The following is a 26,344-nucleotide window of genomic DNA, read 5'->3' on the forward strand; positions in this document are numbered from 1 at the left end:
TTAGCTGTGTGACTTCATGTCTGCTTTTCATCTAAGCTTTGGTTTCCTCATCTATATCTGAGGTAAATACTAGTAACCCTCTATATAAGATTGTTGTGAGGATCAAATGATAAAATGTGTAAGTACCTTAGTAAGTACCCAGTCAGTGTTTACTATCGTTGCGGCTGCCATCACTGATGTCACTGACAAACTTCTCCAGTCCCTTTAACTCCTCATAGGATGTGGTTTCAAATCTCCTTGCCAGCCTATTCAGTTACTCTGAGCGAGTGTCACTTGGTCTGGGTCCGTATTAAAGTCTGGAACCCAGCACTGAGCTAAAGGTATGGCCTGAGGAACAATGAAGAGAGATTCTAAATAATGTAGCCTAAGACTACATTAGTGGTTTTGGTGGTCACATCACAGTGTTAGTCGATTCTTGGTTTTTCTTACAAATGCAGCTAGGGCAAATTTCCCCCATCCACGGTGGACTCATGAAATTTCACAGTATTATATTTGGCAAAGGGTTCCTGTCTATCAGATGTGTCTAGATCTTGATTCAGTCATACAATATAATTCTTCTTCCCAGCTTCCTGTTCCAAGTTGTCAAAGACCATAATTAATTTTTGTGCAATGATTTTTGATGTCCAACAATAAAACCATTCCAGAAATTATTATTTAAAGCTCTTTTGTGAACTTCTTCTTAGAGGCAGAATAACACCATCTAATTAGTTAGGGTATCTTCATCTACAAATAACAACAACAACAACAAGAAACTAATCCTAACACACTTAACCAGTAAATAGAATGTATTGGCTCATATAACCTAAAAGCCAAACACTAGGGTGGGTTTTAGGTGTGGTGTGATCAGGGCGTTGGTTCCATTTTTCTGCACTTCTCTCAGTTCTGCCCTTCCTTCCGTTCCATCTGTAATCAGGTGGGAGTACTAAAGACAGCAAGATGGCTATGGCATTCCCAGGCCCCTGATCTACTGCCAACATGCTTCAGAGCAAAAAGCAAGGTCTTCTCTTCCCAATCACTGACAGGAGTACTACATTTCACTGGATAACCAGAACCAAGCTCTCTAGCCAAGGCAATGCCATACACAGACTGACTGAGTCACTAGTGCTCATCCACCATTCAGTGACATTGGCAACATTTACTTCTGGACCATATATACATGGAAGAAATAAAGTGTATTTCTTTAAAAATATTCTAAAACTCAGATTTTCCTATTATTTAGACAGTTTTCCCAATTATTATGATTAGGTCAGAGGTCAGCAAACTTTTTCTTAAAAAGCCAGACAATATATGTTTTACACTTTGCAGGCCAAATGGCAAAATAGAAGCTACCATATAGCTACTTTTGTAACCATTTAAATGTAATGACTTAGAAAGATGTAAACCATTCTTGGCACAAGGGCTGTAAAACAAAACGAAACAAAACAGGTGGCTGGCCAGGTTTGGCTCCTGGGCTATAGTTTGTTGACTCCTGCTTTAAAGCAGTAACTATAAAGACACGAAGAAGGATTTGGAATTAAGGTGAAAAAAAGCAGTAAATTTATTTCCACTTGGAAAAAAAATTACATGTAAGAAAATGGGAAAGGAAATCTTAAAGGTAGATTTAAAATTTTAAAGCACATTTAAATTTTAAATGTGCTCATTATCATAAGCATATGATAAAAAGAAAATTTTAGCAAATTGTGAGCTAAACTTTCCCTTTCCCTAAGAAGAAGACACTTCATTTTCAGAATTAGACTCAAGTTGTATAGATTCAAGTCAGGAAGTAAATATTGTGGGCTGTGCAGCCATACAGTCTCTACAGCTACTCAGCTCCACTGTTGTAGTGTGCTTGCAGCCACAGACAAGAGCTGAATGACTGTGTCTGTGTTCCAATAAAACTTTATTTACAAAAATAGGTACTAGGCTGGATTTGGCCCATGGGTCTTAGGTTGCTTAACCCTGCTTCATAGTCTCTTAGATACTTTGCCTACAGTTTGAGAAGGCCACCACCAAGGACTGGGGCGGGGCGGGGGGGGCAGGGGAGGGGGAGATGCCTTAATCATGTCTTCGTGGCCTGAAACACCAGATATATAGTTTCCAGACATATTAGCATTAAGAACATTAGCATTCTGTCTTAATAACTAAGGTTAAAGATAGAATTCTACCTAAACAGTTACATACAAGCACAATGAAATTAAAGAATAGGATTTTAAAGTAAGGTTCATAAGGTCAAAATTTTAAGTCCACCAAGGTATTGGGTTGTGGCCCAAGATTTTAAAAATACATATTTAAAAATACATATTTAAAAATTACACATATAATCTTAGTATCTTTTTCAGTAATCACAAAGTGGTTATTATTCAAGCTCTACTTGTATAGACCTGATTAGACATGGTTTTGTAGCTAACCATATTAGCTTCACTTAGTTAAGCTCAAACTCCCTTGGCTTCGAGTACAAGCCCACGGGTTCATGCTTCCCTTAACTTCCACAGCCCCACAGCTTCAAGGCCCTTCGTGTGAAAAGCCCTGTAACTTCCCGCTACGGCAGTGACGAGGACTTCCTCATCGGGCAGAGGGGCTGACACTGCCCCCTTCCCCAGCATGTTATACCCAGCTTCCGTTCTCTGATTTCCTCCCTGTGGTCCTGACGAGGTGCTGACACACAGCCATCTTCCACTGGAACTGCTACAACCTTTGCTTTCCTAACCATCTCCTTGTCCCAGGCTCTCCCTTCTCCTGGCCCTTCACTCTGCCGCCAGAGTCAGTCTCCAGCTAGAAACTTCCCAGTGGCTCCCTGCAGCCTACAGCCTCAGGACCCATGCTCCTGCCACACTGGCCCATTTGCCTTTCTTCAAACCTACTGCCACGAAATCAAATACCCCTCTGCTTCTGCTGCTCCTTTAGCAAAGAACACCATGTTCCACCCCTAATGAAAATCAGCCTCCAGAGGCATCCCAAACCTACATACCCCAGGAAACATCCCCTGATCGTCAGGTCAGAATGAGGTGCTCTCACACCGAAATACCAGGGTAGGTGCTTTCATTCTCCCAGCATTGGAGTTAATCACTGAACAATGCTTTTCAAACTTTTCTGTGCATTCAAATCACCTGGCTATCTTATAAAAATGCAGATTCAGATCCAGTAGGTCTGGGATGGGGCCTGAGATTCTGCATTTGTAGCAAGCTCCCAGGTGATGCTGATGTGGCTCTTGCAGAGACCACACCTGAGCAGTAAGCCCGCTGTCGTGTAAGCACCTCATGGGCAGGGTCCATTTCTCTGTCTCCCACCTCCCCCCTGCCCTGACCCCTCAGCATAGGGCTTTGCTTGCTTACCAAGAAATGCTTACTAAATGGAAATGGTCGAATAAGGTGGGATTCTGCAAAACCATTCTGGCCGGTGCTTATCTTTTCCGAACGGAAACGGTTTCTCAGCCACATCACCCTTAATTTCTTAAAATAATGACTTCATTATTTTTGAAAAAATGACATATTTATTAATTTTTAAGGCCAGACAATATAAGAAAGTACAAAGAAGATTTTTAAAAAAATCATCCAGGTCCCACCACCCAGAAATAAACATTCATATACAGTAAACATAATTCCAGACATGTTTTGCACATATTCAGATGAAAAGAGAAAAGAAGGAACAGAAGAGTGATTTGGAGGGAGGGCAGGTAAAGGATACATATATAAATAGGATCATACCATACATGTCACTGTAATTTTAAAGTATTAAGTATAAATTTTACTTGAATTTAACAGAGAAACAGAAATTGAGATGAAACTGAAGGAATTGTAGAACTTCAGATGAATGAGTCTTCCCAAGAGATATTAGTTTCTAAAAGATCTCTCTGAAGTTAAAAAAAAAAAAATAATGAAAAACATTAGAACGCTGAAATACTCTTTTTTAAATTTATCTTTCAATTTCAGACTATAGCTACTAACAAATCTATTCCCTCTTATCAAGTGAATAATTGGCTCTCACCCTTCCTCCCAAGTACCAGTTTGGGTTATTTATATTAGTATTACATCATTAAGGTTTCCGTTCCATAACCATCGTTTTCAGAGTTTTAATTCACTATGAAAATAAAGTGATACTCACCAGGAATGCCTCCTCATTTCTGAATTTTGACACATCATTTTGATGTCAAAGAGTTTTCTGGGGATGCCTGGGTGGCTCAGTTAGTTAAGCATCCGACTCTTGGTTTTGGCTCAGGTCATGACCTCAGGGTCATGAGATGAGCCCCGTGTGGGCTCTGCACTCAGCACAGAGTCTCCCTTCCTCTGCTCTTCTCCCTGCTCTCTCTCTCTCTTTCTGTCAAATACATAGATACACATATACAATCTTTTTAAAAAAAAAATGTTTTCTAGAAAGTGCACGTGTGATATAGTCCCCAAGTTCATCCACATCTGGAAATGTCTATCCGTTGCCTTTTTACTGAAGAACAGCTTGGCTGGCAATACAATCTTGGGCTATCCTTCTTATACTTAGACTTCATAGACATTTTTCCACTGTATTCTGACACTGAGAGGTGCTCTAATAAAGCCAGAGGCAGCCTGCCTTTTCCTCCTTTTATGTGACTTGCTTATTCAGCCTGGATGGCCATAGGCTACCTTCTTCCATTTAGCCACTCCATCAACAATTACTAATTGAGTGTGTACTATGTCCTGGGTAGTGTTCTAGAGCTGAACATGGTTGGAAGTATCTTAGTGTGGAGTATTCCATGTAAAACTTTGTTGATGTGTCCACTGAGCTTCAGAATCAAATTTTTACTTCAGAAAGTTGTCTCTTCCATTGTCAGTTGGTTCTTGTGAATATCAAATGAGTTAACACATGTAGATCACTTGGAAGAGTGCGAGGCACTTAGTTGTTGAAAGTAAGCTAGTACTAGGAAGGGGTGGGGGGAGAGGAGGAAGACTCTCTCCTTCGGGAATACAAGTGCCATGCCTCCTGTATCTGTCTCAATTGCTTTCATCATTTTCATATCTTCGCATTCATTTCTTTTTGTAGGATTGCTTCCAGCCTGTACACCATGTCTCATTACATTTTCGACCTTTTTATTCTCCCTTTATTTCTAATATGACTTTCCTCTCTGTGTTTATACATTTTTCTTTCATTTCTTGAGGACTGCAAACATATTTTTCATCTCTTTAGGGGGCTTAGAATCTCTAATTTGAATTCTTCTAACCCAAAGAAGAGCTCCTTTTTCTTTTTTTTTAAATTTTTGACATGATGGAAAATCGTTTTAATACTTGTTTTTAGAGGGCAATTCCTTTTGTAATCCATATTCTTCATCTGTCTTTTGTTATGTTTTTTACGTATCTGTGCCCGAGTTCTATGTTAATTCTTGTCCTCCTATTTATTTATCTTTAAACAGAGCCATTTATTTGTTGAAGAATGAATAGGATCCACAGAGGGGGAGAATCAGGGTGTTCTGCAGCTTCAACTTGAATCAGCTTTCTTGAACATCCATTCACCAAGTCTGTTATTTTTCTTGACCTGAAGTGTGTGGCCTCTTGGTCTGTGTGTGGCATGCTACTGTGACTCACAGAAAAGCCCTGTTCCATGATAGGCTCCTGGAGTTCTAACCTAGCAAACCCGCCAACACATGCACGCACGCATGCACGCACATACACGTGCACCAGCTGGCCTACAGGAAATGAGGAGATCATCGCCCTCAGCTCCAATCCCCTGTCCTTTCATCATCTGGATCCTGAATGAGGGCTTTACAGGGGCATCTCCATGTTTTCCATGGCTGGCCCATGCCCTTAAGTCTCATTTCTTGAATTAAAGACTATTGGATGTATACCTTTCTGAACTGAGAGACTCATTCTTTGTGAAATCTGTTTCTTACTCTAGGTCTGAGGAGGTCAGTGTCTGCTCTCAAATTACCCCTTGTTTTCATCTATATTTCACAGACTCTGGCAGGTTAACTGGACTCCTGGTTGCACTATTCCAAGTGACAAAAACCTAATCTGAAATACTACACGCTGTCCCTGTCAAAAGAAAGGAAGAAAGGAAAGAAGAGGAAGAAAAGAAAAAAAGAAAGAAAGAAAGAAAGAAAGAAAGAAAGAAAGAAAGAAAGAAAGAAAGAAAGAAGGAAAGAAGGAAGGAAGGAAGGAAGGAAGGAAGGAAGGAAGGAAGGAAGGAAGGAAGGAAGGAAGGAAGGAAGGAAGGAAGGAAAAAGGAACATACTGGTTCAGACAACAGAGAAGTCTACAATGCGGATATGGATCATCCTTGAACTTGGTCACTATCTCAATTTCCTTAGCTCTGTTTATACATCACTTCCCACCCCCAGCCCCCACCCCAGAGTCACCCTCCACAAGGCAAAGAAATGGCCACTGTTGGCTCCAAGACCACATCATCTTTACAGCTTATGAACTTGAAAGAACACTTTCCTCAAAGGCTTTGGCAAAAGGCCCAGAGAGGAATTCAGCTGGCCTGTTTTGGATCCTGTGCCCACCTCTGAACCAACTGCTGTGGCTGGTGGATTGGAGAACTCGGAAGGCCAGTCCAGGGCCACATAATCACCCCTGGACCCCCAGGAAGGTGGGCAGGGAAGATAGAGTCAGCCCTTCTCTAAACATGGACTGAGCATGATGCAAGATGGCTTGCTCTCCGAAGGCAAGTATGCTAGGTAGACAAAAAAATCAAGCCCACACTACGGTGTAAAGTTTATTCCATGTTTTGCTGTTTCAGGCTAGAACCAGTTTTCTGCTTCATTGATGGTATTTATGTCTGTGTTTTTCATTCTTTGCTGCTTTCCTTCAGTTTCTACAGAGAATGCCTTTGCTTTACCATCTTTAACCAGAAGCCCTCTTTTCTTCTTTTTGACTCCAAAAATACTATTGGCCCTTGACAGTTTACAGATAAGGCTTTCAAGCCTCATTAATCATTCCACAACCCACAGTGAAGGCTGGGGGGAGAGGGGGGTGAAGGAGCACCGTTATTTCCATTTTACAGATTAGAAAACTGAGCCCCTGAAAGCGGTAAGAGACTTGCCGAAGAGCATACAGGTAAGTCAAATGGCTGAAAGAGAACCAGACCTAAATCCAAGGATTGTGGTTCCCAGCAAAGAGTTCTTGGGCTTTCCTCTTGAGGGTCACATTTCCAAACCATAATAGTTCAAACCGTATTTACATAGAAAAGCCTTAAAAGGTTTTTAAGCAGGCATATGAACGGGTTCATCAGGTTGGACCACTGGCTGGATGAGTGGATAGATGGACAGAGATATACATACATTCCTATTTTAACGGGAGCTTTATGATTTTTCAATCCACATGGCAACGCAAAGTAAGAGAAAATGGAGTGTCGCTAAGGGGCAGGCCTGCCAAAGCTTAGATGGGCCCTTAACTGGACACACAGAGACTGTCGGAGTTGCAACACTGTTTGAAGACAGACAGTTGGATGAGTGCTTCAGAGTATGTTCTCTCTGGGAAAGTTAGATAGTCCCCCAAGATCTCGTTTATGATGATAGCTTGCTTAGCAAACCCTTCTTCCATCACGACCAGCATAAAGTGAAACCACACTCCGTCCCAGGTCTGACTTATCCATACTCTAAATTAAGGGGGTACAAATCAAAGCTATTTCACCGGAACAGACTGCTCCTTTCCCCAGCCCAGAAGCAGGCGGCGTGAAGGTGGAGCGCTAAGGACCCTGCACAGGAGGCAGGTCCTCACTTACTCTGTCCCCTTTCTGAGACCTGCTTGTGCTCGTTCTAGAGCCAGTGTCCTCTCAGGCCTTTCTTTTCTAGTTTTTGCATTCCTTTCCCTCCCTTCTGCCAGCCAGTCTCACTGACAAGAGTCTTCATTTACCACATTAGGGTTTAAAGATGGAAAAATGTTAATTAAGTAAGGCTTTAGCATCAAAACTGGGAATACTCCACTGCATAGCAAAGATCATTTCTTGGAATTCTTCACTTAAATGTTTACAAGAAACAATTATCAAGTGTCTCAGATTGAGTCACAAGGGTAATTAATGAAAGAATTGCTAATAGTTTCCATTTTCTGGTTTGTTTTAATCCTACTGTATCAACTGGTTTTTTGGCGCCACGTCAACAAAACCCCATCCATGATTCAAGGAGGTAAAGGTTCCTAAAGCAGAAATGTTACTGGAAGTTAAACTCGCCAGGGTGCATTGCAAGCCCAACTCAGAGGCAGTCATTACACGACACAAAAGCTGTCCTCACCAAACAAAGGGAAAACAATTAGTGCTGCCGATGCCTCATAATTTTGGCTGGTCAGGAAGAAGTGCTTCCAGTTCCTAATTGATTTCTCCTTTGCTGTTGGTGGGATAAAATATGCAACTGAAAATGCCTTTGCTGTCCCTGACTGAGGAAGACATAATGAACTCTGGCTTGCCAAATTATTCTGCAACATCTGAAGGTTTGCAAATAGTAATAATAATAATAAAATTAAAAAAAAACAGCTCTTGTCTACTTTTTCCTAGTCAACATTAATTACTGTAAGGATGGGTGCAGCAAGATAAATGTTTCCTTTTCACTCCAGTGCTGAAAAATCACAAGCTCTCCTGCCGTCTTTTATGTTTAAGCTCGGAGGTCTGCAGCCTATTCTTACTCACCAACTGGAAAAGATTGGTTGCAATGGCCAGTTTGATGTTTTGTGCTCAGCTCCCAAAGTCCCCATTTGAAGTCATTCTCTTCCACTTAAGGAGACATTTCATTTTTCCCTTAATTTAAAAAATGTTCTGAATGCAAAGCAGCATTACCAGGGCTACTAGGTTGCCTAATATAAATTCTGCGTGCGCGACACCCTTCGGGCTCTGTCAGCAGACAAGGTCAGTTCAGCTAAACTAACCAGCTGCCAAGTAGCCGGTTCCGGGAAAAGTTTTAAGCACGCTGCGTGTGTAGGAGCCAAAGTCAGACCCAAAATCTAAAGTGAGGGCAACTCCTCAGTCTTAAAGCGGCCGGTAGAATTTAATCTTGTTAAGCAAATTTGAACCGGGCAGTCGTCCACAATGACCCAATGGAAAGTCATAGAAAAATATCTTTAACTGAATGACCTGGTCCAGTCCAAGACCTCCTGCCTATCTTAGCACCATTATTAGCTGGGGCTGGAGAACAGAGGCTGCTCTCCCCACTCCATCCACTCCCCACCCCAGTCCCCAATCCCCAGTCATTCAAGACTTCTTTAGGAAAACACAGGGGTGAGAATTCACAGGGTCCGTACAGTGAACATTTTTCCACAAATCTTAATGTGGTAAGAAAATTGCTCCTCAATTTTCTAGGGGAAGCCCTAGAAAGCCCTGTCTAGGAACATGGTATGAAATAAAGTAATTCCTAATAATTCATTTTATGAGGGATTAGGTGAGGGATGTCACAGACAATAGAAGTCTACAGGATTCTCCTGTTTTAACTACTTACCTGTTTGCAAAATAAATATTTAAATCCAAGTTTTTACTGGGGAATAAAATAAGTGTCTACTCTTTGGTGGAATTAACAACAGTGAACTAATCCAAAGGGAGGGAACAAGAGATTCCAGGCCAGGCAAGAATCCCAAATAACACACAAACAGAACAATCACTCATCACTCGAGGGCTGGCTGGAACAGCCTAACTAAAGCAAAGACTATTCTGACAGGCAGATCAACGCAGCATTTGGCCCGTATGAATAAATGTTTTCCTGAGGATTAAATGGGGAATGATGTAACACCAACTCCATTTAGCCATGAGAAAAAAAGTCTTTCCTATTGATGCATCATTAACTTAAAAATTTGTTTACATAAAAGGGAAAATGCAAATCAGTCATCTATATAAGATTAGGAAATAAACTAGTATATGACACAGTTATCCTAACCAGAAAACTAAATCAAAAGAATACTGACCCTCCACTTCTGAGATGAGATGGCAAGGCTGTTGTCCCTTTGAACATTTCTTGCTTCTTGATTTCACTGAAGCCTCCATCATAAGTTAGCTGAAGTGGGTGACTCTTTAAGTGGCCAATGGCATTTGATTCTGTTAAATAAATCCCATTGATTTTCACCATAGCGTCCCCCATCACAACTGTTTCCTTGGATGCCACTGTCTTCTTTGCTGTAACAATCAAGGAGGTGTTTTGTCAAAGCAGTTCTGATTTTAGGAGTCACTATTTCAGTATTTTTTAATCTAAGAATTTATACCATTTAAAAATTTTTATATGACTTATAAACAAGTCTGGAATTGTGAGACCAAAATCTACAAGACCTCACCATTATTTCAGGCTTGGCAGCATCAATTCATCAAAAATGAATGGGATCTTCTCTCTACTCTCTCAGAGTCTACCAGAGGACATGCACTCAAATGTAGGTTTATGAATAACTCAGTCCACATAAGTACTTCTGCATCCCAGAACAATGACTCCTTTTCCTGAATTTGATTATGTTAACAATTTTTTCATTCAAAAAATACTGAGTGCTGGGGTGCCTGGGTGGTTCAGTCGGTTAAGTGTCTGACTCTTGATTTTGGCTCAAGTCATGATCTCAGGGTCATGGGATCAAGCCCCGCATCAGGCTCTGTGCTGGGCATGGAGCCTGCTTGGGATTCTCTCTTTCTCTCTCCCTCCCTCTCTCTAAAATAAATAAATAAAATCTTTTTTTTTTTAAGATTTTATTTTTCGACAGAGAGAAGGACAGTGAGAGAGGGAACACAAGCAGGGGGAGTGGGAGAGGGAGAAGCAGCCTTCCCGCCAAGTAGGGAGCCAGATGTGGGACTCGATCCCAGGACCCTGGGATCATGACCTGAGCCGAAGGCAGACGCTTAACGACTGAGCCACCCAGGCACCCAATAAATAAAATCTTAAAAAAAATACAAAAAACAAAAAACAAAAACTGAGTGCCTCCCTGATGGCAGGCACTGGTCTAGACACTTGGGATGTATCAGTGAGGAAACAGAGATCCCTGACTTTGTAGGGCTTACATCCTACTAGGTATAAACAGATAATAAATAATATACCATAATAAATGAGGTACATCATATAATAAGTGCTAAGGAAAAAAGCAAAGTAGAAAAATGGAGAAAATTGAAGAGGATTGGGGATGGGGGTAGGCAGCAGTTTTGAACAGGGTGGACATGGTAAGCAATGGAGGTGAGGCATCTAGCCACAGGTTGACCAGGGACAGAATTCCCTGCAGAGGGAAGAGCAGGTATGGAGGTCTTAAGGCAGGAGTGTGGCTAGCATGCTTAAGGCACAACTGGAGTGGAGGATGTGAGGGAGAAGAGGAAGAGAGCTGCTCAGAGGGGTAGCACCCAATTGTGGAGGCCTTATACATCACTGCTAGCAGGTAGGAAGAGGAGGGCGTTGGCTTATAAGGCTTTGTAAAGAGGAATAAGATGATAAGAGTTACAAACAGAAATCCGGCCTCTAAACTGAAACATCTATTGTGTGTATGACTGCAGATTCTTACTTAGGCTTATGATACAACACTGTTTCTTTATCAGCCAGTGGCCATTAGGAATAGCTCATCTGTGATGCTGCTACCACACTTGAGTCTCGATAAAATATTTTTTTCAGGGGCACCTGGGTGGCTGAGTCGGTCACATGTCTGCCTTCGGCTCAGGTCATAATCCCAGGGGCCTGGGACCCAGCCCCTCATCGGGCTCCCTGTTCAGCTGGAAACCTGCTTCTCCCTCTGCCTCTGCCTCTCCCCCTGCTTGTTCTCTCTCTCTCCATCAAATGAATAAATAAAATCTTAATTTTTTTTCAAAGAGGAATGTGGGGATGAGATTCATATAGAAAAAAAACTGTTTTGCAAGCTTCTCCAGAACAACTCAAGGTTTCCTTTTCTGCACTCGAACAAACCAATAAAAACCAACAAAACCACTTAGTCCACTCCAACTAAGCTCCCTGCTTTCAAAACAATGAATTCTAAAGCTGAAAGGAACCTTAGGGATCGGCTAGTCTAAACTCCATTTTTCAGATGAGAAAACTGAAAACCTGAGCGTTACGTGACCAGTTTAGGTTCACTGAGCAAGTTCAGGGAGGGCCAGGACTGTAGAGTATGAAGAGCGTGGGCTTTGCATTCCATCAGACCTAGGGTCAAGTACTGGCTGAGTGACGCGGGCAAGTCACTCAACTTTTCTCTCACCTTCCTCAGTGGTCCCCACCTCTTAGGGATGTGCTGAGAATCAAATGATATGGCTTAGTAAAGTGATTTACTCCAAACCTAGAAGTTATTGTCATCATTATTAAGGGAACCCAAGGATCCCGACTTCCGGTCCAGGGCTCTCTCTGTGGCACCACGCTGCCTTAAATATCTTCACTACTGAATTACAAAGCACAGATTTTGTTTTAGGTAATACATTTTTAGCCTATTCCTACATTTTAGCATTGGTTTCTTTCATTCATGTACTCCATGAATATTTATTAGGCACTTGCTGCTCTGTGTCAGGTGCTGTTCCAGGTGCTGGGGGTCTAGTGGTGAACAAGAAGTCCCAGTCATCAGGGAGCTCCTGTTCAAGAGGCGAAGCACACCCATACTCATGGGCAGAGTTGCTGCAGCCTCTCTAACTTCACAATCTATTGGAGGGAGCTCGCCGGTTATTACTATGGTGAGGAGCTGCCCTGGGGCTCACTCTGACTCCTGATGGAGGTCCACCGTTAAACTGAGCATGAAGAGGAATGCCCTGTGTGTCCCTGGTAAATGTCGGTAGCACACTGTACTAATCTTGTAATGGATCGTGGGTGAACTTCAAAAGTGTACAACAAGCAGTATTACTATGTGGGAACAGTTCCATTTCACAGATATTGCTTTGGCACCTACTATATACTGGTCCCCGTTTTAGGTTCTCAGGCTACAAATAAAGAAATCCTCTTTCCTACTGAAGTTGCTGAGCCTAACAGGGGAGACAGAGAGGCAGACGTGTAGAGAGAGAAATGCAGTACAGCATGGTCTTGGCCAGGTAAGGGCAGCATAGAGAATAGGAGAGTCCTGAAGGGTTGGGAACTGGGCAGGGAAGGATTCATAGAGGAAGCAGAGCCTGAGAAGTATTCTGAAGGATTAACAGGAGGCAAAAAGGAGTTCTGAGGTAAAGGAACAGAAGCCTGCAGTCAGAGCTAGCTTTCTGTGTATACTGGCTGTATAGTCAAGCGGGGTTGCACACTTAGAAGCGCCCTACACTTGGTTGAATGCTTTGCTGTCGCCATCTAGAAATTCTCAATAATTTTTGAACAAAGAGCTCCACATTCTAATTTTGCTCTGGGTCCAGCAAATTATAGAGTAGATCCTGCAAGAGGCTTAAAGCAGCAGGATGGGTGTGGGGAACCACAAGGAGGTCCATACTGTTGGTGCACAGGCTGTGGGCGGGAGGCAAAGGAGAGTCGAGAAAAGGGCCTGGAATGTTAGGCTGGGGCCAGATCGCTACAGAGCTGTGCATGCCGACGAGCCGGGACTTCATCCGCTAGGCCAGGAGTCAGCAAACTACCCACTGAATCTAGCCTGCCTCTTGTTTTTGTATAGCCTGCGAGCTAAGAATGGTTTTTACATTTTTAAATGGCTGGGAAGAACTCAAAAGGAGAACACTATTTTGGAACATGTGAAAATGACAGGAAATTCAAGTTTTGGTGGCCATAAATCAGTCTATGTTGCTTTCCTACTACAACGGGAGAGTTGAGTAGGTTGAACAGAGACTCTATGGCCCATTCATTTGGTCTGAAATATTTACTCTCTGGCCCGTTACAGAAAAAGTTTCCCAGCGTCTGTGCCAGGTCAGTATGTCCCAAACTGCATTCTTCAAAAGACAGATTCCCCAGTCAAGTACCTTTATAAAATGCTGGGTTGAATTAAGATTAAGTAGGCATCTTTACCAACCCTCAAATAGACCCGGGCGCACTGGGACTCTCTACGAGGGGAGGGAAGCAGGCAGACTGATTTGAGTGCTGAACCCCTCTTCCAAGGGAAAGCTGGGACTCAGTTTGGCCACTTCAGGCATAGGGAGCCCTCCGAAGGGCTTTCAGCAAGAAGATGATGCAATCCGATTTGTATTTGCCTCCTGCCCCTTGTCCCGTATGGCGCACACAGACAGTAATCAGTTCTCTCCGTCCACCGGGATAAGGGTATGAAGCTACTGCTCACAGCCCTGTGCAGCTGGCAGCTTGGTTTCTCCAGGCTCTTGGGGCTGCTCCGGCGGAGCTGAGGGTGGAGCCAGACGGGGGGCCCTAGGAGACCAGGCACGAGGCGAGGGGTGCTAACAGCAGTGCAGCAGTGGTGCGAAAGGAACATGCAGAGCCAGGGGACACTTAGGAAGCCCGTTTAGGGGGCCTGTCGAGGGCTCTGCGAAGGCAAAGAGGACAGGGACACGGCGAGAAGGTGGAGCCTGTGGTCTCTGTCCGGCTTGAGTCCCTGGGCGGCCTTAGCAACACTGCCACCTCCAGCCAAAAGGCCTGTTTGAACACGGAGCCATTACACTGGCCTGTCCTCCAAACATGGCGACGCACGTCTCTTCCCCTCTCATTTTCTTAAATCGGGAATTCCAAAGCTGCCACCACACCCTCGCCCTGCCTGTGGCCGTCAGCCGCGAAGGACTTCGCATCAAAGGCAGGGACGCAGCCTCTGTCTCCAAGCTCAGCGGCCTCGGCCTCAGTCACACAGTCACCCACCGCAAGATACCTTTGCTAGACAACAGGGACCCCGAAGCAAAGCCCAGGGAGCCCCTGCACAAATGACAACGATTCCAAGGCTGGAGAGTGAACCGTGTCGTTTCAGTGGGGGCAATGGGGGCTTTAGAACGACAAGGACTTTTTACTGCCGTTGTTTCCTGAGTGCGGACCCAGACGTCGGGGACGAGGAGGCGTGAGGGCCGCCTCAGCGCGGGGAAATGGCAGCCGCAGATGGCGCCTCCCAGAGCACCGCTGTGCTGGGGGGGCGCCGACAGGGGCCGGGGGCCCAGCGGGGGAGGCGCGGAGCCGTGAGGGAAGCAAAGACGATGAGGATGGTGGGTGAGGCACCGTCCCCTCAGTCACCCCCACGGAGCCACCAACTGCTCAGTAAGCAGCAGGACTCTCACCCGAGGGCTAAGAGTTAAATCCAGGAACCGCGTATGCAGCATTGAGGCTCAGAAGCCAAACACCCAGCAAACAACGGTACCCTCCCACCAGCTCGGCCATCCCTGTTCGTAAGGAGTGACGCTGCTCCTAGCGAGGTCTGACCTCACCCCCCGACCCTGGGTCCGGATCCCATCCCTCTCATGTTGGCAAGGACATGTGGCTCCTTCAATTGCCAATCCTTTCCGATTCAATTGGTCTGACTGGGTCCCCAGTGCTTTGAACGTTTGAAAGCTCCTCAGGTGATTCTAATGTGCAGCTTTGGTTGAGAAACTTAAGTCAGATGAGGTCGGTCCCTTTCTTGAGTCCCTGGCTTTTCAGGGCAGGTAGCAGAGAGTCCGGCCCATTTGCCCCAGCCTGGCCCTGCTGGGCTGTGGCCTCAGCTCCCTCCATGTCCCTGGGGTTAACCATCTTCCAGCCACACTGGCCTTCGGGTCGTCCACCACCTGAGTGACCTTCCTCCCATCTCCGGGCTTTGCTGTCCCCTCAGTGTGGGCACGTTGTCCACAGCTTTCTACATGGCTGCCTTCTTCTCAGGCACATTTCAACTCAGGGGCCACCTCCTCAAGGACACATTCTGGTGCCACCTGAGGTCACACAGAATACTCCTGCCACGGACATTCTCCAGCCCATCATCTTGCTTATCTTCTTCATAGCCCTCCTCGGAACCCAAATTATCTTATTTCCTTGGTTTCCTGTTTACTGTCTATCTCCCCTCACAAGCTGTTTGAGGGCAACACCCTGTGGGCCTAGGGTGGTGCCTGGCTCTTAGAAGGGGCTCAGTAAATATCTGATTGACAGAAAAGAAACCAACTGGGACATCGAGGTAAAGCAAGTTGCCTAATCATACGTCCCAGGACAGCATCCGTTATGGTGTGATCTGCACACCCTCTATTGCCTTGTTGTCTCTTCCTTTCTTCTTGATTCTACCCCCTCAGCTATGACAGGGATCATGAGGGATCTGAGGCACCAGGAAATGAGGAAAGCGGTCTGCGGAGACATAGGGAACTGCAGCTCATACTCTGGGCTAACGGGGGGTGGGTGCTCCATGGAATGGGGGGCCCAGTGTTGCCAGATCTTCCAATTTTCCACAAAAAGTCATAAATCTGGATTCTTCCATGAGATCTTCTACATTTAAATGTTGGTGACTAAAAGGAAACGCTTGTATGTCAAGCAAGTAGGATCCTCAGGTGGTGGCTTGTAACTTTTGGGATTCATCTTCGGATAATCTCTCTATGACTGTAAACCTACCCTTCTTCCTCAATCCTTATTGACTGAAGGAGGGCCAGTTCGGTCAGCCCCTGGTAAAGTGGTGTTCCAACTTTTTAACTACACATAATAATAATAAATTCACAATATAGTTTAATATAAATATATAATAAATTGGTAATATGACCCCAAATACACATGTATATGACCACAGTAAGGTCTCTTTGAAGCAATACTTACCTTATTGTCTGCTATATGCCTTGATGTTTTCCATTCTATTCTACTTCATTTTTTTTTAATGCTGGTGATCCACTAAATCGATTGCCATCTCAATAATGGGTCATTTCCTACAGAATTTGAAAAACTCCTAGTATACTCTGGACAGGGGTGATTCCAATGGTTGGGGCACACCTTAGAACTTGAGGTTTGTAGCTTTTCTGTTTCCAGGTTTAGATACCCACTAGCAATTCTGTGGAAAAGAACTGGAAAAGCCCCATCCAACTTTAGCTTACATTGTCACATGGGATTAGAAAGGTGTTTTCAAAGACCTCAGCTTAGCACACACCGTATGAACCTTAAATGTGCCTGATGAAATGAACAACTGTTTGAACACTGATTTAAAAATCATTTATTTCCAATACAGTTGAACCCCTTCATTAGAAAACACTTATCCTAAATATTCTTTTCCTACCAAGTAACTTTAAAAAAAAAAACAAAAAACTGTGCTATCTAGGTATTCTTCATAAACGCCCAGAAAAATATATGAACACTGTTTCTTAACCAGGTTGGCACAATATTCACTAACTGTTAGTTAATGTAAAAATCCTGTGGGGTTTGAAAAAAAAAAAATCACGTAAAAATAGCTTTTGTGTGCCAATTCAAAAAAACAATGCCCGCCCCCAGATTGCAAAGGATGTGACCCAGCCTTACACTCAGCGGGAGGCAGGGTCCTGTCAGGCAGCAGGGCCCCCTGGGAGGCCGCCCTGAATAGGCGAGCCCGGGCACTGCTTATTCTTCTGATCTTCGCAGGGTCCACTGGGGGTTTGGGAAAGGCAAGGGAAAGATCCTCCTCTGTGGTGGGAGATGCCGGAGCTTTCGGTTTCTGGAAAGAGATTTTTCAAATGATTGGCAAGAGTTTCCGTGTCTCAAGTAAGACTCACCCCACCTGGAGCTGGTGCTGACGCTTCCAGATGAACGCAGGGCTTGCTGCTCGGCTTCGTCCTGGCCATCTGATCCTACACGGCGCTGGCTCATTTTACTTAATGTGGGATGGATATATATACATATAAAATATAAAGTATATATTTTAAAATAATAAAAATATTATTTTAAATACTCTATTACTATGCTTAGCATGTTTGAAAAAACAATTATCCATGCTAGGAAACAGATATCTGTATGAGACTGTAAAATTTGATACAATATAGTCAAAATGTTTTGTAAATTTTTGTGTTCTTGCCAGCTCAGGTAACAGTTACTGAGCCCCTGTATATGCCAAGAACTATGTGGAATATAAGTACTATCTTTACATATTTTGGACTCCACAAAAGTATTTTTTAAGAATATAAAAATTCTTGAATAATTTAGATTATAAAGTCTAAAACATAAGAACAAGACGTTGTCTTGGACTTACAATATAAAAATGTTTGATTTTCGTGGTGCCTGGGTGGCTCAGTTGGTTAAGCATCTGACTTCAGCTCAGGTCTTGATCTCAGGGTCCTGGGATCGAGCCCCGAGTAGAGCCCTGTATGAAGCCCTACGCTGGGCTCCACGCTCAGCGGGGAGTCTGCTTATCTCTCTCTCTCTGTCCCCACCCCCCACTCTCTCTCTCTCAAATGAATAATATAAAATCTTTAAAAAATGTTTTTGGGCGCCTGGGTGGCTCAGTTGGTTAAATGGCTGCCTTCGGCTCAGGTCATGATCCCAGAGTCCTTGGATCAAGCCCCACTTTAGGCTCCCTGCTCAGCGGGGAGTCTGCTTCTCCCTCTCCCACTGCTCCCCACCCTCTGCTTGTGCTCTCTTTCTCACTCTCTCTTAAATAAATAAATAAAAATCTTTTTAAAAATGTTTTATTTTCTACATCTCAAGAATTCCATGCTGATACCCTTAGAAAATGAACATTACTGGCAAAATTCCAATTCCTTAACGACTTTAAGAAATACCAGCACCGAAGCACTGGGCACTATGACACCCAGAGCACCCTGTAGTCCCACCTCCAGATGGTGGTGGCCTCCAACCCAGGGCCAGAAACTCACAGGGACCTAAACTCCCACTTTTGGTGTTGCTTAGTGATCCACCCTTCCTCCCTCCAACTTTAACATGATTATCTGTTTATGAAAGAGTAATTTTATGGCAGCAGGTGCTTTTAGCTCTCTAACCAAAAACAATCAAGTTAAAGTTCCTAAAATCACTTATGTAATATGTGAAATGAGTGACTTTCAATCTAATAGGTAAATCAACACATTTTTTAGAAATCCAGTGTGAAATTCAAGTAAGACGATTTGGAAAAATGGGTGAGGTTATGTATCATATAGAACACATAATTTCAAACACTCATTTTCTCATATACAGTAATAGAACATAGAACATATTAGAGTTCTCCTTCTAAGCAGTTGCTTATTTCAATAATGATATTTTTCAAAATATTTCTTGTATCCTCTTGTTCATTTCATATGAATCAATCCATAAACCAGACAGAAAAAAATTAGCTTAATGACTTTAGAGACACATTTTTCTAAACACAGAAAAAGGGTAAATAAAATAATCAGCCTAATATAGGGGAAGAGTAAATGAGTAAAAATGACTCTGGGATCAAACCAAACTAGAGTGTAATCCATTTCCAGTTATGTGAACGTGGGCAGGCCACTTACTTCTCTGAACTTGCCCAGCTATCAAATGGAGATAGTCTCCTTCTTGCAGGGACATTGACATCTGTACAACTCCTGTCATGGAGGCTCGAGAAACACTAGCTCCCTTCACCCTTTATTTGCCAGATTTGTTTCCAAGTTACTTTTAAGTGTCAAAAGCCAAGACCCTTAGGGTCGCCTGGGTGGCTCAGTCAGTTGAGCATCTGCCTTCGGCTCAGGTCATGATCCCAGGGTCCTGGGATTGAGCCCCAGGTCAGGCTCCCTGCTCAGTGCGGAGTCTGCTTCTCTCACTTCCTCTGTCCCTCCCCCCACTCATGCGTGCATGCCTGTTCTCTCTCTCTCTCTCTCTCAAATAAATAAATAAAATCTTAAAAAAAAAAAAAGCCAAGACCCTAGCCTCTGACACAACTTTACTGGAAAAAAGGTTTTGAATTCAGAGGGGTCTCTTCTGAAGGAGACAACACTCACTTGTCTGCATAAATTACGCTATATTTACTTAATAGTCCCTTTACTTTTTAGTCTCCCTACCTTGTTGCAAAATATTCATAAGAATGTGACTTAGACCATGAAGCTATTGGTAACAAAAAAGGTAAGAGTATAATACAGGAAAATAAGCACTTTAGTTATAGTTATGAAAGATGAAATACCTAAGGATAATCTCAGTATTAAATGTACATATGAGGTTGTCTTATCTCAGAATGCCTGTACTCTGCAGGTACCTTGAATCTTGAAACAAAGATTGAAAAGTCTGCCAAATAATAATAATGTGAATAAAGCAAATGGCTTCTTTTATAGATGCCCTAACTGTTATAAATGTTTTGGGTACTAAGTAAAAGATCTTATAAAAAGGGAACACGTGCAAAGTTAATTTTTACCCAAAAGAAAATAACTCAATTATCTCTGGATGGCAAGATAAAACCCCTTAACTGCTCCTTGATAAAAGACATTATTTTCCTAGTGCAAAATCTATCATTGTTTGTATAATGAAAAATAAGTCCCATGTGACTCCTGTCCTTAACAAAAATTATTTATTCCATTTAAACACGTATCTCACTGGACTATGTAAGGTATAAAGTAATACACGTAAGCATTTTTAGTTCTTCAAGGGAAAACTACTAAACAAGCCATCAATTTCCATCCTGCCCAATTCTATAACACATTCTTCCACTTTGTGGAGCAAATTGGCTTTTATGCAGCAAAACAGTAAAAACTTTTTTCCTATAAGATTCACTTCATTTTCGAACTCAGAGAACATTGCAAGGACGTTGAAATTTTCCCTTTAGGACCTCACCTCCCTTGTTTTGTGTGCCATGACACTAACCAGTGACTCGAGTATAATTAAGGACACTGGGAAAGTCAGATTGTAGGATTTGTTCCGGCTGATAAAACCGCTGGAGTCTGTGGAAGAATGAAAGACTGTTCTCATAGAACAACCCAATCGAACAAGATAAAATTCCTAGAACATTTAAAGAATCTGCCTGGCCTTGACTCTTACCCTAGCACGGCGGGCCTTGACCAGTTTTTGACATGGTTCCTCTGGGTCATCAGACAGAAAGGCGGGGTCTCCCCTATTCTATGGGAAGAGGAGTCGGCCACAGCCCACCTCAGAAAGTTGCTAGGATTTCTTTTGTAGAGCAACAGAACACACACACACACACACACACACACACACACACAAAGACCTTTTGGAAGTTAGAAAGCAAATATTAAAAATTCTTGCAAGTGAGGAAGAGTGTTTTTGCCCTCTCTGCTTCGGCTGAAACATCCATCTTTTCCCCTTAGACACTGGTGCTTCTGGTTCTCGAGCCTTCACATTCAGATGGGGACTCACACCACCAGCTACCTGCTACTTTCTCCCCCATAGCTTTTCAAGCCTGGTTTTCCTGGGCCTCCGGCTTGCAGGCAGCAGATCCGGGGACTTCTCAGCCCCCCTAATCACGTGAGGCAATCCCTCAAAATAAATCTTTCTATATATCTGTATGTAAGTATGTATGTATCTATCTGACTACTGGTTCTTTTTTTCTGGAAAACCCTGAGTCATACAACTGTGCATCAATTGTACCTTACTAAAGCTGTTAGAAAAAAAAAATTCCTACAAGCACATAACCTTTGGATGTGGCAATTGTATGTGCATCTCTACTACTATGATTTTCTCCACAGCTATGCTGGGCTCCTCTGTCATTCTCAGCATGTGACTCACTGCAGCAATGTTCCCACTCAGAAATAGTGACAGAAAAAAAAACATTGCTTTGACATTCTCATTCTGCTTTCTCTTACCCTGGATTTCCCCTATCCCCAAGGTATATATGGGATTCCAAGTCCCTTTCTTTCAAAAATATATTATATTATTTTACTTGTCAAATACTTGGAGCTTGGTTCCTGTAAAATGTAAAAAAAAAAAAAAAAGGCTCAAACTAATCTATGCTGGGGGTGCCTGGGTGGCTCAGTTGCTTGAGCATCTGACTCTGATTTCGGCTCAGATCATGATCTCGGGGTCATGGGATCAAGCCCCCTGTCAGGCCCTGAGCTCAGCGTGGAGTTTGCTTGTCCCTCTCCCTCCACTCCTCTCCCTGCTCGCTCTCTATCTCTAAAATAAATAAATACAATTTAAAAAACCCTAATCTATGCTGTGAGATCAAGACAGTAGTCACCCTGGGGAGGCAATTTCTGGGGTGCTGGTAATAATCTATTTTTTCTTTTTGAATGCTGATTACAGAGTGAGGTGAGTTTGTGTAAATTTATCAAGCTGTACTCTTATGATCTGTGTCTCTTTGGCATGTCAATAAAAAGTTTAATAAAAATATTTGGGGCCTAGACCCAAGGGCTCCCATCTGCAGTGGCCCTTTCAAGTCCTGCTAAACCCGTAACAATGAGAGGAACTGACCTGTGGACACCAGAGGCAAAGGATGATTAACATAATTCACCGAGGAAATACAAAAACCTTACGAAAATGTCAGAAATCCCAAAGTACAAATGAAAAGGAGATTCTGGCTTTTCTTATCTATAGAATTGGTCAAGATAAAAATAATGAAAACACCAGATGTTGAGGTGGGAAGGCAGCAGAGACCCTTAAACAGGTGAGCAACAGGTGAAAACATCATCTCTGAAGTTTAGGAAGACTTTAGTGTAGCCGTTTGGACAATGGGCTGGAGAAGCCAAGAGGAGCTGAGCCATGGGCAGTGTGTGTGCCAGAGAAAAGCGGACCTGCCGTGTCCGAGGCCTGTGGCTGCCACTCCTTAGTTTCCCCATCTGCAGAATGGAGATAAGAAGACCTTCTTATGGAGTTGCTGAGAAGATGATCTGACTTCATATATGAAAAGTGCCAAGCATAGAGAATGCCCAGCCCGTGGTCAGTAGTCAACACATAGCAGCTGTTACTGTTAATATCGCAAAGAAGATCCAACTAGCCCCAATCTATAGATGAGGAATCACAGAGCAAACAGCTGAAGTGATTTGCCCACTGAAACAACCAGAAGAAAATCCACTCTGGCTAGCTCCAAAGGGAACTAGAATCTGTGAAGCTTCTGTAATATACCACACATGACAGGAGGCCTTTTGCATAATTTTGCAAAGTGTCACCTGGTACTGTTTAGGGTCTAACAAATACAGGACATAGAATACCCTAAAAAAAAAAAAAAAAAAAATATATATATATATATATATATATATACATATATATATATATATATATTTGGGGCCTAAACAACTAGACTTTGTAGGTTTAGGAAACACAGGGAGAATTCTGTTTGACACAAATAATGATGAAAGACAAAAACCTCCTATTTATTCGCAGGGTCACATCTCTTTTCCTACTTCATACAATCCAAAGCAAGAGAGCAGCTGCTCCTGTGTATATAAACCTGAACACCAGTTAACCAGGGTAGCAGAATGAAAACAGAAATAACAACTGCCACCCAACAACAGCTCCATGTCTCAGAGCTGTCGTGGGAAGGTGGGGAGCTGCTACAAAAGAAAACAGAGGTACAGGGCCACACCAATATAGCAAGTAGGTATACAAGTTTCCCTCCTGTCTGATAGGATTATAGGAGCTCATGGGGACCTTGCCCAGCCAGTCAGGCCAGGCAGCCAAGGCCTGAGTGGTCAGGGGCCAGGGCACCCCTGAGGGGAGGCAGCCCACCACCTGCTAGAGGGTATGGGGGTGGGGGAGGAGCACAGTCCAGACCTGGGGGGTGGGTGGCTGGAGGGGTCGAAACGGGGAGAAGGGAAAACATACAAGCTCAAAGAGGTGAACTGAATGGGCTGCTTTCTTGGTCCCTCTTCCTTGATTGGCTGCTAGCTGAGGAATTATTAAAAGGCAAACTAGTCTGAGAAAGTAACCTAGAACCAGAAAGTGCTGAAGTTCAGTCCCTTAGGTCTTCGCAAATTCTTTCAGCAAATGAGCCCCTTACCTAGAAGATACCCCAGTCCCAGCCTCCAGCTGTCTCCTTGTTCCCACTCCCTCCTCCTGCACTCCTCTTTCCCTTAATCTCCCTCCTCTGCCAGGACAGTGGTTCTCGGAGTCAGACGGTTCTCTCAAAGGTGAAAGGGAAACGAGGAAAGAAGGTGGAGGGGCAGGTAGTATAAGCTCACTTTCAGAATTTTTTGACTGGGGGTTCCAAACTTTAGTTACAGTTTAAAATGAAATATATACTTAAGACCCTTACATAATCTACTATAACAAAAGGAGTTCAAACTAAAGGAGTTATTTTACTCAACATGGGGATTTCTGGGTCTACTTTTACTTTGCACATAGCACCTAACCATTCTGCAATAAAGAAATATAATTAAAATGACCATAAACAGAGGCAGATGTCAATATTACTCTGCCTAATAGCTAATCCTGCAGTCCAAAAACTGTACCAGTTTGACAAGGACTGGCTTTGACTAGGTTTACTCTAGAACTAGAGATTTTTAGGATAGAATAGGCCCAAACTGAGTGAATCTCCCCAAACTACAGAATATTAAAAACAATTCATGGGAGTCAAATGCCAGAATCATAACACAGAGAGCCACTCTACAACAATGTAGACCCATTGGGCTTCTAAACCAGGGGCCCCCTTGTAGCTGGCTCAAAACCCAAGTGGTTTCCAAGATTGCAAGTGTAAGAAACTATGTGTCAACGATGGCTGGCAAAGTGTTTATTGCACATTGGTCCGTGCATACTATATTGGAACCTTATTTTTGCCATCTACAATATGAGAACAAGCATAACCTTCCTCATGGCGGCATTTTGTTGAGTAGTTCAAGAATATAAGATACATTTTGAGACAATTGGGGTCATTTGAACATGGACTGTACATTAGATGATATAACCAAGTAATGTTAAATTTCTGAGCTCTGATGATAATATGGTAGTGATGTAGGAGATTGTCCTTGTTCATCTGAGATGCACACTTAAATTTTTATGGATGAAGTCTTAAAAGATCTGCAACTTACTTTCAAATAGTTCATCAAAAACAAACGTGCGCGTGCGCGCACACACACACACACACACACACACACACACAGAAATAAGCACACATATACATGGTAATAAAAATCAAGAAACAGCTTGCCTAATGCCCCCCATTCCATGAAAGTCTAAGGGACTGGTATCACCAGGTACTTGTGACAGCAGAGCTACAAGGGGAAGAGACTGAAATAACAAGGAGTGGCTGAAAGTTTGTGTAACTCCTTCCCTCCCAGATCCATGTAGTCTGGCTACATGGTTGGGAGATTTGCTCCATAGAGAAGGTAAAACAGAGGTCTCTGAACCGGGCTAACCACTCAGAGTTAAGTGTCAGGGTACTTATGATAAATATAGATATTAACTGAATATTTACCTACTGAATGCTAGGTATTCCTACCTTCTTCCTCCAGCTGGTTCTTGGAAGTTAGCAACCAGCATTTATCCTCTAGGCAAGAGCTTAGAAGATACTTCTTTAGAGAATTAACTAGCCACAGGGAAATCACTAAAGACACTGCTAATCCCTAAAGATACTACTACTGGGGGTTTCACAAACAACACAGCCCAGCTAGTCCTCCCTGATGTGGGTAGGTATCACCTATGGGTTGACCAATCTATTCCACATGCTTCTACTTTCAAATAAGAGCAGCAAAACAAGCAGCATGAGCTATCAGAGGAGAGCCTCTGAAATGAAAAAAAGAAACCAAAATAAACATTAAAATGCAACAGAGACACAGAGGGAAGACCATGTAAAAACTCAGGGAGAAGATGGCCATCTACAAGCCAAGGAGAAAGGCCTCAACAGAAATAAATCCTAATGCCCCCTTAATCTTCAACTTCTACTCTTCAGAACTGTGAAAAAATAAATTTCTGTTGTTTAAGCCACACACACACACACACACACACACACACACACTCACACACAAAGCACAACAGAGATTTTAAAGGAAGAAGGAAATGATTCAAAAATCAAAATTATCATCAATATACTCAGACAAGATGCTGTAACCATGAAACACAAGAACACTATATATAAGAAAAGATAACTTAGAGCAGGGAAAAAGCTTTTAGGAAACTAAACATAATTAAATAATTTAAAAATATGGTAGCAGAAATGAAAATAACTCAATAAAAGGATTAGAAGATAAAGTCTCTTCCAAAAAAAGATGGGAAATAAAAATTTTAAAAAGAAAAGAAAACTGAAGTACCAGTCCAGGGACTCCTATATATTGGAATAATAAATTCCAGAAAGAGAAAACAGAACAAAAAAGAGGGGCAGACACACCAAAATAATTCAAGGATATTTCCCAGAGTTGAAGGGCATGGAGATTCCATTGAAAGTGCCTAGCACAATGGATGAAAATGAACTATCACAAAGGTCCATTATCATGAAATGTCAGAACACTGGAAACAAAGAGAAAAATCCTACAAACTTTTAGAGAGAAAAAAACAGCAATCAAGGTCTCAAATAATGTACTTCCCCTAAACCCTTTCTCTAGAAGCTACTGGAGGCAGTATTCTGAAAGTAAATCAAGAAAGAGAAAAACTTGGGATACAGGAGACAGGAAAGTCATCACAAGAGGGAGAAGCAAGCTGTGTGCAAGTACCAAGGGTAAATGGTCTGGGAGAAAGTGGGGAAAGTTCTCCAAAAAGATGAATCAACAGAATACCTCATGTACCTGAATATGTGAAGGAGATTTAGATCCCTGGGGAAGAGTTTGTGGAGTTGAAATGGTAATAATACAAAACAAAAAAGCAAGGCGATTATTAACACTAGGGAAAACAAAAAGTGGTGTGGGGAAGGAG

At 42.8% G+C, this 26,344-nt stretch overlaps 1 protein-coding gene across 1 annotated transcript in view; it reads right to left on the reverse strand.

Annotated features, from left to right (window-relative positions):
* The window catches only part of ARMC2 (armadillo repeat containing 2), a 104,602-nt gene that overhangs the window by 68,140 nt on the left and 10,118 nt on the right, over window positions 1-26,344 (reverse strand). The window contains exons 4-5 of the mRNA XM_028104190.2: window positions 17,156-17,327; window positions 9,825-10,032 (exon numbers count right to left, since the gene is read on the reverse strand). Coding sequence (XP_027959991.2) covers window positions 9,825-10,032; window positions 17,156-17,327 — 380 coding nt within the window. The remainder of the gene's footprint in view (window positions 1-9,824; window positions 10,033-17,155; window positions 17,328-26,344) is intronic.

Source organism: Eumetopias jubatus, unplaced genomic scaffold, assembly GCF_037043125.1.
Source record: "Eumetopias jubatus isolate StellerSeaLion01/CBP00866 unplaced genomic scaffold, mEumJub1_p1.0 scaffold_6, whole genome shotgun sequence".
NCBI lineage: Eukaryota > Metazoa > Chordata > Mammalia > Carnivora > Otariidae > Eumetopias > Eumetopias jubatus.